This window comes from Drosophila yakuba, chromosome X (genome assembly GCF_016746365.2).
Source record: "Drosophila yakuba strain Tai18E2 chromosome X, Prin_Dyak_Tai18E2_2.1, whole genome shotgun sequence".
In the NCBI taxonomy this organism is placed as follows: Eukaryota; Metazoa; Arthropoda; class Insecta; order Diptera; family Drosophilidae; genus Drosophila; species Drosophila yakuba.
Window position 1 is genome coordinate 2,534,189 of NC_052526.2, and position 12,192 is coordinate 2,546,380.

At 44.6% G+C, this 12,192-nt stretch overlaps 1 protein-coding gene across 19 annotated transcripts in view; it reads left to right on the top strand.

The window, feature by feature from the left end:
- Positions 1 to 12,092, top strand: part of LOC6524042 (microtubule-associated protein futsch) — a 40,679-nt gene extending 28,587 nt beyond the window's left edge. For 5 of the 19 annotated variants that reach the window (XM_039376253.2, XM_039376236.2, XM_015189958.3 and 2 more), the window contains 7 exons: positions 26 to 101; positions 980 to 1,312; positions 8,747 to 8,839; positions 8,913 to 9,015; positions 10,021 to 10,168; positions 11,054 to 11,205; positions 11,287 to 12,092. In XM_039376253.2, coding sequence (XP_039232187.1) covers positions 26 to 101; positions 980 to 1,312; positions 8,747 to 8,839; positions 8,913 to 9,015; positions 10,021 to 10,168; positions 11,054 to 11,205; positions 11,287 to 11,410 — 1,029 coding nt within the window. In that variant the 3' untranslated portion in view covers positions 11,411 to 12,092. Of the gene's footprint in view, positions 1 to 25; positions 102 to 277; positions 376 to 979; positions 7,065 to 8,746; positions 8,840 to 8,912; positions 9,016 to 10,020; positions 10,169 to 11,053; positions 11,206 to 11,286 lie in introns of those variants that run through there. The other 14 variants (XM_039376238.1, XM_039376249.1, XM_039376261.2 and 11 more) reach the window with 8 other exon arrangements.
- Positions 12,093 to 12,192: the final 100 nt, after the last annotated feature.

A 12,192-nucleotide genomic window follows, 5' to 3' on the forward strand; every position in this document is an offset into this window, starting at 1 on the left:
ATCATTTTTTCTCGTACGCTTGCAGCTGGAACAGGCGTCCACCTACGAGGAGCGTCGAAAGATCCGTGCACGTCTACGCGAACTTATGGCGGAACGCGAAGGTGAGTGCCTCTATTATTTCCACAACTCCGTAATGTTCCCCATCCAAAATGAAAAGCCAGCGGATTAGCTCAACGCCTCATCAACAGTGGAGACGCCTAAAGCTCTCCACATGGAAACGCAGTGATATCGAGCAAACACGTCTCTATATATTGTGTTCTGTATCTGTATCTTGTAGATAATGCGCACAGCAACTAGCTAGGCAGGAAGTTTGAAGTCGGTAGGATCAGAGTTAAACCGTTTATCCGATTTTCCCCGGTTATCATTAGTCTTCAGGTACTAAACCACCCAGCGTTTCGATGTTGGTCATGTCCATTGCTCCTCCCCAGTCGATGAATATTTATCGTTTTCTCGTCGCGTTGCACACATCGTTATCGTTATAGTGCTATCGTTACTTTGTTGTACTATCTTTCCTTCAATGTTGTAGTCGTTAAGTGAAAGTCTCACGTCGAAGACCCACATAAAATTGGAATTGATCCATTGTACGCCAAAAAAAACAAGTCACCGATACACCAATTCTGTGCCCGTTTATTTGATCGATTTTTATCGATGCTTGGAAGTTTGAAAACAAATAAATGGTGAATACGTATAGTATATTGGAGATTTTTGATTTTTAAGGTCTAAGCGGCTTTAAGGAGACAAACGTCTAAAAACAGTTACAACTTTAGTGGTCTGGCCGTTTTAGATTTTCTTAAATATATATTTATATTTATCCACCATTTTGGAATAATCGATCAACTGAGCAGGTTTTGTTTCCCACTCCAGTTCTTTTTATTGCTTGATTGCGTTCTCGTTGCGAATTTTTCGCATTTCCACCACTTTTTCTATCTTTCTATCTATGTCTCCTTTATCTCTTAACTTTATCCGCTGCGGTAAACAGAGCAAAAGAATTTAAAGCAGACGTCGAAGGAGGAGGAGGAAAGCAGTGCCAGCGAGTATGAGGAAATCATCGAGGAGGTGACCGACTACAGTGACGAGGAGGAAGAAGTTCCGCCTAAAAAGGAGGAGCCCAAGAAAGAGGTCACCAAAAAGGAAGTGACCCAAAAAGAGGTCACCAAGCAGCAAGAGGAGATCCAACAGAAAGCCGTGCAAAAGGTGGAAAAGACGGAGACCAAGACTAGCCAAGTCACTGAAAGTGTTAGCAAAAAGTTGGCCAAAGTTGAGCTGGCCAGTAGCAGCAGCTCCTCGACCACAGACGGTGTTCAGGTTCAGGGTGAGTCCCTGCCAGCAAAAGCAAAGAAAACAGGAGCCACAGGAGCAGCAGGACCAGTCAGCAGCAGTAGCATAGGTAGTAGGAAATCCAGTAGTCTTAGCAGTAGCCAGGTTAGCACAGTGGTTAGGTCCAGGGACAAAGTCAAGCCGGAAATGAAGCCAGTCTCAGGAACTGGGTCGGGATCCGAATCCGTACCAGGCTCTGGAGCACCCAGCACAGGCAGCCGCTTAAGCGTGCCCTCGAAAGAGGATTCCGGCACGGAAAGCGGCGAAGATTTGCGTCTGCTGGCCGCGGGATTGCGTGACACCTTGCAACAGCAGAGTGGTAGCGATGCCAGCGAAGCGAATCGCAGCCTGGTCGAAGAAGTGACCGATGCCCTCAGCCGCCTGGAGAGCAGCCTGAAACAAGGCAAGGAGCTAGCCGTCGATGGGGGTCAACGGCAGGCTCTGCTCGGCCTGGTGGCCCGCCTCCAGAGTGGACTCAGTGCGCCCGAAAAGTTGGCCGAGGATCGAAAGATCGACGAAAATCAAAAGGAGGCCGATGCCGGTAGTCCGGAACCGGAAACGGATAGTCGACAATCTCGATTCGCAAAACGTCGGCAGCGTAACAGTCGGCACACAGTTGGTGTTAGTCGAGAGGAACTTGCCGACGCCCGACGGTACATGGAGGACATGTTGATCCTGGAGGGCAAGGATTTTACGCTGAGCAAGTCACCGAGCTCGAGTGCAGTACCAGTTCAACTCTACCGTCCTAATCAGTTTGTGGCACAGCCACCGCTGCAGCAACTGCAGTCACCCAATAATCCACCCAATGTGACGCAGACAGGCCCCACCCAGAATCAATCACAATTAAGACCCAGTACCACCAATAGACGGCCACTTTCCGGTGATTATGCCGTCAGCTTTGCCAGCTACGAGGCAAATCAGAATTCACAGAACTCTAGTCCCGATGGCAATGGAAACTCCGCCAGTAACTCGCAAACCAATTCGAATTCCAGTTCGAACTCCAGTCGATTTGGTGGCGGCAAGAAACATTTAATGAAGCGAGCCAACACCATCGATATACCGAAGGCAAAAGCCAAGTATATGGCGGACTGTGATTCCGATTCGGATTTGGAAGATGACCATGGTCCACATATGGGTCTGAAGCGAGCGGTGCAGGTGAGTGTCAAGCGACGCGTTCACAATGCAGTGCCACCGTTTGAGCCAAAAACTGAGAACGATCACAAGTTCCTGGCTTTTATCAACAAGCAAAGTCATCAAACTGGTTTGGGTTGGAGCGGTGGTGGTGGAAGAAGTGTCTCGAATTGGACCCACAAGTTTGGTAACATCAAGCATACCTTTGAGACAGGAGCTGTGGCCACGGTGACCAAGGGTAAGCCGCCACCAGTGCCTGGACATGTGCCGGGGTGGGCCAAGCAAGAGCAGCTGCATCATCAGCAATTGCAGCGAGAGCAAATGCAGCGCGAGCAGATGCAGCGAGAGCAGTATCAAAGGGAGCAGCGGCAGCGAGAGCAGAGGGAGTTGCGAGAGCAACTTCAAAGGGAACAATACCAGGGCGAACAGAACCAGCGAGATCAGAATCAACGGGAGCTCTCCAAGCGAGAACAATTCCAGCGGGAGCAGCTCCAACGAGAGCAACTCCAACGGGAGCAGCTGCAACGCGAACAACTCCAGCGAGAGCAGCTCCAGCGAGAACAACTTCAAAGAGAGCAACTTCAGAGAGAACAGCTTCAACGAGAACAACTCCAGCGAGAGCAACTGCAGCGCGATCAATTGCAACTCCAGCAGCAACAGCAAGCTGCTGCCGCTGTTCAAATTGAACGGCAACGTCGCCAGGAATTGGAAAGACAGTTGCGACTCGAGCAAGAGGCACGCTACGAACGTGAGGAACGCACTCGCCTGGAGCGCGAATACTACGAACAGCAATTGCAGCGACAACAGGTCGAAAGGCAGCAGCAATTGGACAGGCAGCGCCAGCAACAGGAGCAGCTGGAGCGACAGAGACGACAAGAGATGGAACTACGTCTCCAGCAACAGCGGGAACAGGCTGCCCAAGTCAATAACTTTATACACGCTCCCCAGTCGGTCTTTCGTCCCATTGAAAACGAAACGCAACCGCAACCGGGTATTTACAAGCCCATAGCTCAAAAATCCCAGCCCAATGCAGCCGTTTGGAAACCACCAACGCAGCAGTCACAGCCGCCACCGCAATCGCAGCAATATTTGCAGGCAAGATCGGCTACTTCGTATAGCAATACGCCCTCGCCATCCTCAACAGCCACCTCGCCCATCGGATTGCCCTGGGTGGCCAAACCGAAGGTGGACAATAGCGATTTCCGACGCAAAGCACATCACTTTGAAGAGAGGTCCTTAAGGGATAACATAGAGCAACAGCAACAGCACCAGCAACAGCCAACATATCCCAATGGCAATAATGGTTATTTGCAGCGTCACAATTCCTTGCGCTCAAAGGCACCAGCTTTGAGTGAGTTCAAGAAGAGGCCATCCCTGCCGAATGCCATGGACCCGGGAACAGCTGCACCACCGCGACAGGCGTATCAAGCACCACCGCCACCCACTAATATCTCATTTACGTATGCCGACTTCCCGCCAGTGCGACGGCCCCAAGGTGGTAATGCTCACAACTACAGAAGTCAACCTTGCCTAACAAGTGCTGTGGATCAGGCCGAGGCATTAACCAACCCCCTGGGTGCACCTCTAGTGCTTACCAGCTCAAATCCCACTTATCTGCCGCCACCTGGAAGCAGGAGATTCGACTACATAAGCAGTCCAGTGGATGTGGATGTGGACAGTCCACCCAATAGTCCCACGAGCTTCATGACCATGCCGAATCCCACATTGATGACAGACAATACGGACGATGATCTCGATCTGGATTCGGATAACAACATGCTGGAGTACCGAGCCGAAACAAAGGTGATGCGTAAGCCACGTAGTCAAACGGCAGTAAGGGTGGCGGACAGAAGGAACGCTCACATGAGTGACGATGAGGTTTACGGAAAGAACTCAAGGGCGGCCAAGTCCTTGCTCTACACCATGAAGCAGCTTGGTGGTGCTCCTGGAAATGCTTCAGTTGGCAATAGTGGACAAAGGAGGCAACCCTTAACGGCTCCAAGTTCGCCAAAATCAGGTTGCCTTTCGCCCGATGGCCGGCAATATCAGGCTCCCCTGGTGGAACCACTCTTCCCGCACCTGAACACCTTTGAGCCCAAACGACAGCCGCAGTTCGCGAATTCGCCCATGTCCACGCCGCCTGCTGTGAGCATGCCCTCGATAAACTATCAAGCAAATCCCACGTACACACCACCCAGAAGCAATCAGAATGCCAACTCCTATTTGAGTGAGACCAACACCTCCTACGTAGTTACCTATCCCATGGACGATTCCGGTGATGAGCCCGAACCGGAATCGATGGCCACATCGGTGAGCCAGCGATTGCGTCGAACTTCAGAACACTCGAATGCCAGCTCCTCGCTGTCGTTGGGCAGCACCAGTTGGACAGCAAATCCGGTGCATAACACAGTTTCCAGTGTACCGCTGGGTTCCTCAATGGGTCCTCCAGTGGATCGCAGCACTAAACCGCAAATTAGTCAGCCAGTGGGGCCAAAGATGCCACAGCAGGTTGCTCCGAAGCAACAGCAGGTTCCTCAGCAGATTCCACAGCAGATTCCACAGCAGTTGCCAAAGCAATTGCCCCAACAGATTCCCAAGCAGTTGCCAAAGCAGTTACCACAACAGATCCCACAACAGATCCCACAACAGTTACCTCAACAATTGCCGCAACAGTTACCAAAGCAGCTGCCTCAGCAGATCCCACAACAATTGCGCAAGCAATTACCCCAACAGATCCCGCAGCAACAGTTACCTCAACAACTGCCCAACAATCTGCCCAGACATGCTCCCAAGCTGAGTTCGCGTAGTCATACCATCCAGGGAGACTCCGGCTACGAGAATCGTCCTCTCCAGAATCGTGTAATGTCCCAGCAAACCCTTAACTCCAGCATTATTACCAGCAGTAACCAGACCACCGTCCAGAAACAGCAAAAGGAGCAGCACATTAACGAGTTGCGCCGCAAGAGTTTGGGCAATGTCCTGGAGAGCAGTCAAAGGAGCACGTACTTCGAACAGGAGTACAAGTCTTCGGCACCACCCGATACGCCGGATATTGTGAAATCATCACTGCCCAAGGAGGATGCACCACTGCTAAAGAAATTTGGGCCACCACAGCGTCATCACTACATGCCCAATTCGTACCAGAGTCCGCAACTGAATAAGCAGGAAAATAGCAGTAGCACCGCCACCAGCAGTACCACAGTAAGGAGCACCACAGTGGTGCAACAGCAACAACAACAGCAGCATCAGCAAATCAAGCCGAGTATTGTGGAAACCCCGGCGACACCACAGCCACAAGTGCCGCCCGAAGACGAGATACCCCACAACATAGTGTTCAACAATGTGAGTGCCTTTACATCGATGAGCAGGCGAAATCACGAGGAGGACTCTCATCAGGGTACGCAATCGGGATCCAGGGTGAATCGACTGAGCAAGTGCGATTCGTGGAACCAAATCTGCCAGCTACAACAGACGGCGGGTCCGAGTCCGGCCAAGTACAACCAGCCCGGTTCTCCCGGCGAACTGAGACGCACCAAATCCGGACACTCACTCGCTGTGCCCAAACTCTACGAAGCGGGCATTGATAAGGCCCAAGTCAGCGAGAAACAGCGAACGGTGGCTGCCTACTTCTCCGGTCAAAAATCACCGACTGGCGGCCAAGTGGAGGAGCTACGCACATCGATGACGACGACATCATCAAGTCGAAAATCGGCCATTAATCGCACAAAAACGAGTGAAAAACTTTCGGCGGCAGCTCGAAAATCATTGAGTTCGCTGACCACATCGAATGGTAACGTTTCCACCGCCGGTTTGGGCATGGTGGTGCGTGGTGGTGGCGGTGGTGCACTCAGTCGCAGTGCCACCATGCCGCACATCGCGAATCTCAATCTGCTGGACGAGAGCAATGTGGAGGACGCCTTCGAGCAGCTAATGATGGGTGCCTAAAATACTAAATTCAAATAATCAAGAAATAGCAGTCCAGCCAACCACTCAACCACTCAAGCCAAATAACTTAACCCACCCAAAGAATATATAAAAGAACAATCGCATTGAGGCATTCCAGTTCGAAACTGGATGAGAACATGATAAAAATAATCTCAACAATCTATATAAAATATATATAAAAAAAAAAACAAAAAACAAGTATAAAGATATACGAAATCGAAAAATCGACATCGAAACGGAATGATAACTGTAACATGTAACGGCAACTGTACTGATTAATGTTTACTGATTTACTCAAGCGCTACTGCTGAGTCCTAAGATTAGCTTTGTTTTTGTCACACCCACCCACCAGCACCCAGAACCCCCACCCCACCCACTTTTCCCATGTTCGAGAGTTAGTTAATCGCAGATAACTATAAAAAGCCAGGCAAGCAGCTGTTGAAAATTGAGGGACCACAGCCGGTTTCGATTTGTTATTTTTTTTTGTCTTTTTCAATTTTTAAAAGACTAAACTCACAAACACGCTCAATCGCGACAATCGAGAAGTTAAATAAAGATAAAAATGAAAATGTTTGCTGCACTGCGTCCCAATGAAGCCCCAAACAACAACAACAACAACAATAAGCAACAATAGCAACAAAAGCAACAGCTTGATCAATATTCCGAGATTTGTGAGTTGAAAACGAAAGAAATATCAGATGTACAGAATGCTAGCCCTGAAAGTCCGCCCATTATCCTGTTTTTGCCAGCGCCCCTGCCCCGCCTTGTACTACCAATAAAAAAGATATTTAGTTTATAAAATATTGCTATACCGCCCAGCAGCAGCCTAACAGCATAAAAACCACACACATCATACAAGAACATACAGTTGTTACCAAAATAATGCTATTATTAGTACAAGTGCTTATGATTATTTTGAATTTTAAATGAAAAAGACCTAAACAAATTTTAAAATATTTGTACAGAGCATTTCTATTTAACTACTTATTTCTAAAAACCAATTTGTACTTCAACGTTTTTTCAACTATTAATAGAGGATACCTTACAAAAACTTCTTCAATTATTTAATGCTATTTTTAACAAACAACTGACTGTGCATTATGTGGTGTGTGTTTTTTTTGTACATATTTGTTTTGCCTGAAAGTTTTTATTCAGCCAAGTGTGAAAACGTAAAAATGCGTCGATTTTAGCGCTTATCCCTCAATTTACTCTCCCCCTTACGTTGCGTTACGTTACGTTCTGTTACGTTCTGTTACGTTCTGTTACGTTTTGCTCGTTCGTTAGTTGGCTGATTGATTTGATTGATTGACTGGTTGATTGGTTGGTTGGTTGGTCCAGCAAGGATTCAAATAAAGCATAAACAAAAATTGAAAGAAAAAAAAGAAAACGGAAGCGGCAAAAAGAAACCCCCATGTTGTCCCTCCTTTTTCTCTCTGTCGTCCTTTGTACATATATATTTATCTTAATTTTTTTTTAACACCCAAAACAGATGAGATGAGGAAACAGTGTTGAATTTAATGATCAGTTTTTTTGTCTACACATATTTTGTCGATCTGCTGATCTGCTCCTGTACCCTGTTCCTCGATTTAAAGCATGCCGTTCATTGATTTTTAGCTGTAATTGTAAATACTTTTTTTGTGCATGAGTTTTTATACATTCATAACTACACAGATGGAAAATGTACGTTAAAACTGCGTACAAGTGAACTTGAAATTGAGCTTGAATAGCAAATCATATATGCATTAAAATTGTAAATATTTTGTATGCATTTACTTCAACTTGCTTACTTTAAGCTCAAAATGTTTAACTTTTTCTCTGTGTATTTAAAAACCAAGAACATAAATACACCCATGAACAGCAGAAGCACCAACACCACCACCACCACCGCCACAGTCATGTCCACACCATTAGCGACAATTTCTGAGTGTTTCTTTGTGTGATTTCCGTGTTCTCCTTTCGTGGGGAATGCCAAACCGCAGACACTGGGAAAAAAAAATGAAGCCCTAGTGTGTGTGGCAGCTTGAATAATGCCAATATGTTTTTGAATTTTGTGTAGTAGCTGATATCATATAACAAACGAAAACAAATCAATTTTTGTGCTATTTTTCGACCCGTTGTCGTAGTGTGTAATTTTGTTGCCTGCCCAGAGATACAAAACACATGTAGTTTTTAATAACCCAATAGAATAGTTGATTACCCAAAACTTATTGATATTTTTTGTGTAATTGATTTTGTGCATGCCCCAAAACTAATCAATGTAATTTGTTTGCTTCTCTTTTTTCTTCCACCTGCTGCAAAAAAAAAAAAAAACAAAAACCCAAAACCGCATCCCTAAAAAACTCTATTCACACAGCAGCCCAACACAAGAGCTCCTCGTCCAGCGAACAGCGAACGGAAACCAAGTCCAAGGATGGCGGTGCCACTGTGACCACAACGACAACAAAGGGTGAGTCCAATGGATGCGGTTCTCTATGACATGTATTGACCAGGATACCATTTCCATTTTCGCATTTCCTCAGTTACCACACGCACTGTCAGCGGAAGTGCTGCCTCCAAAAACATCTCACCCTTGGCTAAATTCAAACAGCTGGACAAACAGGCAGCCGCCCAGCAGGCGCAAAAGTAAGTCAATACCCCCCAAACCCCAACGATTATTCAGATTATTCCATATACATATACATACAAAAATCGACACACATATGTGGTAGCAAGGGCATGAATACTATACACACAAGTCAACATTTGTGCAGGTCACTCATCCGATTTGAAAGTTATGGGAGAAGCAAGCAGTGCAAGCAATTTCAGAAGTAATCACCTGTAACTCCATTGGTCTTAAAAAATGTTCAAAATTATCACACTTTTTTATGGTATCATACGGGCATTCTATTAAAGTAAAATTGCTTCTCCTAAATTTTCTTGTAATCACTGAAATAATTCAATTGGTTATTGGAGGACATCACACACTTACACAATCAATGGATACAAAAACAATCACAATCTTCACCTCCTTTTAACACACATTTACATATACGATTTCTGGTGTTGGTTCTCTATGGAGGTGTGTCGTAGTATTGTCTATCCCTCTACCAAGAAAAACAAAATGTATAAAAATTGATAAGAAAAGATCTAGGGAGGGAAAAAGTGATTTTTCTCTTGTACATAGACCAACCGTATTCCTGTTTTTTTTAGTTAGCCTTTGGAAACTGGACTTGAACTACCCTCTTTTACTCTTTTACTCCCGACTATCTCTATTACTATATGTTTTTTGTTTTGTTTCGGCAAATAAATAATGCCACCAATACCCAAAGCCAAAATTTTAAGTATCCTTTGTCAGAAAACCAAAAAACATCGCGTTAGTTGTTCCATTGCCAAGTACTTTTGGTATTTAAATAATTGTTGTTGTTGTTTCTTGCTAACACAAAGATTATACACATACATATATATACACATACACAAAATTTAAAAAAAAAATACATTTAACACATTTGAACTAAAATATCAAACAAAAAAAACACGAAACAAATAAATTGCAAAAATCAGAAATTAAGAACAACATGAAGATGAACCGATTTTGTGTGAGTTTCGCTAAAACGTCTGCAATCCTCCAACCTTGACTCATTTGTTCAGATCATCTCCAACAACAAGCACACCCACGACCCCCGGCGGTTCGGCACAACCGTTGTTCAAATTTACCGATCCGGCATTAAATGCGCGCGCCGCCACTGTCAAGGATCAACTTCTGCAGTGGTGTAAGCATAAAACGCAGGAATATGAGGTATCCAAAACCTAAACCAAACCAAAAAAAAAAAAAACAAACCTATGACCTAGCAAACCCTTAAAGTACAAATGAAATGCCGAAGCCACAGCCAATATTTGTTGCCCTTGCCATTCTTTGTTAATTATTTATAGCAGCTGAGGCCAAAATTGTTCTGTAAAAGTTATGAAATAATGCCAACAAAATTTAATGCAATCGAAATAGTGTTTCTTACATGATTCCTAATGTTATCGACTTATTTTGACCTCAACCGCCAAAAAGCCTAGTTTATAGAATCTTTTCTTGAGTTTGCCGTTTGTTTTGATGATATTATTTTAGTTTAGCCCTATTTAACAAACAATCTAACGACAAGCCAAGAACAATCCAAGCAACAAACAAAATAAACTTAAGCAAAAACATCTAACAGCGCCTAACTTCGGCTGAGTCTAAAAGCTTTCTCCAAAACTCATTCACACAGGCACACACATACACGCACACGCTCACACACACGAACACAACGCACGAAAATGATGTAGGAAATAGAAATAGAATGACGATTGTCATTTCCGTTTTCGTTTACCGCTTTTTGCTGCCGATTATTATCGATCACCGCTTACCGTTCTTTTTGGCCATTTCGCTTAATCGCTTGAGTTATTGCCGCTGTTGTTGTTATTGTTTCGATTTAGTTGACCCTAGTTTTACTCACTTACCAGCTGCTTAGTTAGTCTTATCTAGTAATGGAGGCTGGAATCTCAAACTAAATGCTTCTTGCTTTTGCTCAAGGGCCATAATAAAAAAAAAAAAAACAATTATCAATCAACCATCTCAAAAAATGAATGCGCTCGATTATTACCGTTCACTACCGACCATCGTTAAATACAAAACTGAATGTGTGTTGTTTCGCAGAACGTCCAAATAAACAACTTTAGCTCGAGCTGGTCAGACGGCTTGGCCTTTTGTGCGCTGATACACCATTTCTTGCCAGATGCATTTGATTACACCACACTAACCAAGCAGACGCGACGACACAACTTTGAGCTGGCCTTCAGCGTTGCTGAGTAAGTATACGCCCCGCTGCACCGTGGGGTGTCCCCAAGTGTATGCTATATATTTGTTATCTAATGGTAAATAATTTGCAGTGAGAAGGCTGGCATTGCACCATTGCTGGATGTGGAAGACATGGTGGAGATGAGTCGTCCTGACTGGAAGTGCGTGTTCGTCTACGTGCAGAGCATATATCGCCGATTCCGGAATTGTCAGTGATTATCCATCGAAATCAGCAGCAGCAGTAGCAGAACAGTCCAAATCCAAATCCAAATCCAAGTCAACTCAACGGCAACAGCAGAAACTCATTAAATTTTAAGCATACACCATACGTACGCATCCCCTTTGGCATTTTGTGTTTAGACACACCCCATCTATCCCCCATACACCATTATAATCCATAATAATCTATAATAATCCTATGCCTACGTGGCAGCCACTCAAGTAGCCGTCATCCTGCGAATATCTAATTGTATAATCGGCATAAATGTATTGTATATTCTTCAACTGAAGCGCAAATGGCTCGTCGAACTTGAACAACCGACTCTTTGTACGTTTTTTTGTGTTTGTTTTACCTTTACTATTTTTTACTATTATTACGATTACGCATTATTATTTGTTATCGAACTTGAAGCAGAATCTATGCAAATAATTGTTGAATTATATATTTTTTTGTCATAATTTTAATTGCGGAGAGAGGAGATGCAGAGCAGTTACTAACCCTGCCGGCGGTTATCGACAATGGATTGAGTATATATGTATGTAAGATACGTCCCGATGCCGTCGCACACATTGATGAACTACTGTAATAATACGTACGTGTAACGAGATCGAAACATTTACTAACCGATGGCAATAAAACGGCCGCAAAGAAATAAAAAAAAAATCAAATGAAACCCAAGCAAAATGTGTTTATATGTGGTTTGATCAAAAGGTATACAAATATACATTTAAAATTCTGCCTGTTACATACTTTTCAATGAGTCTAATATACCCTCTTA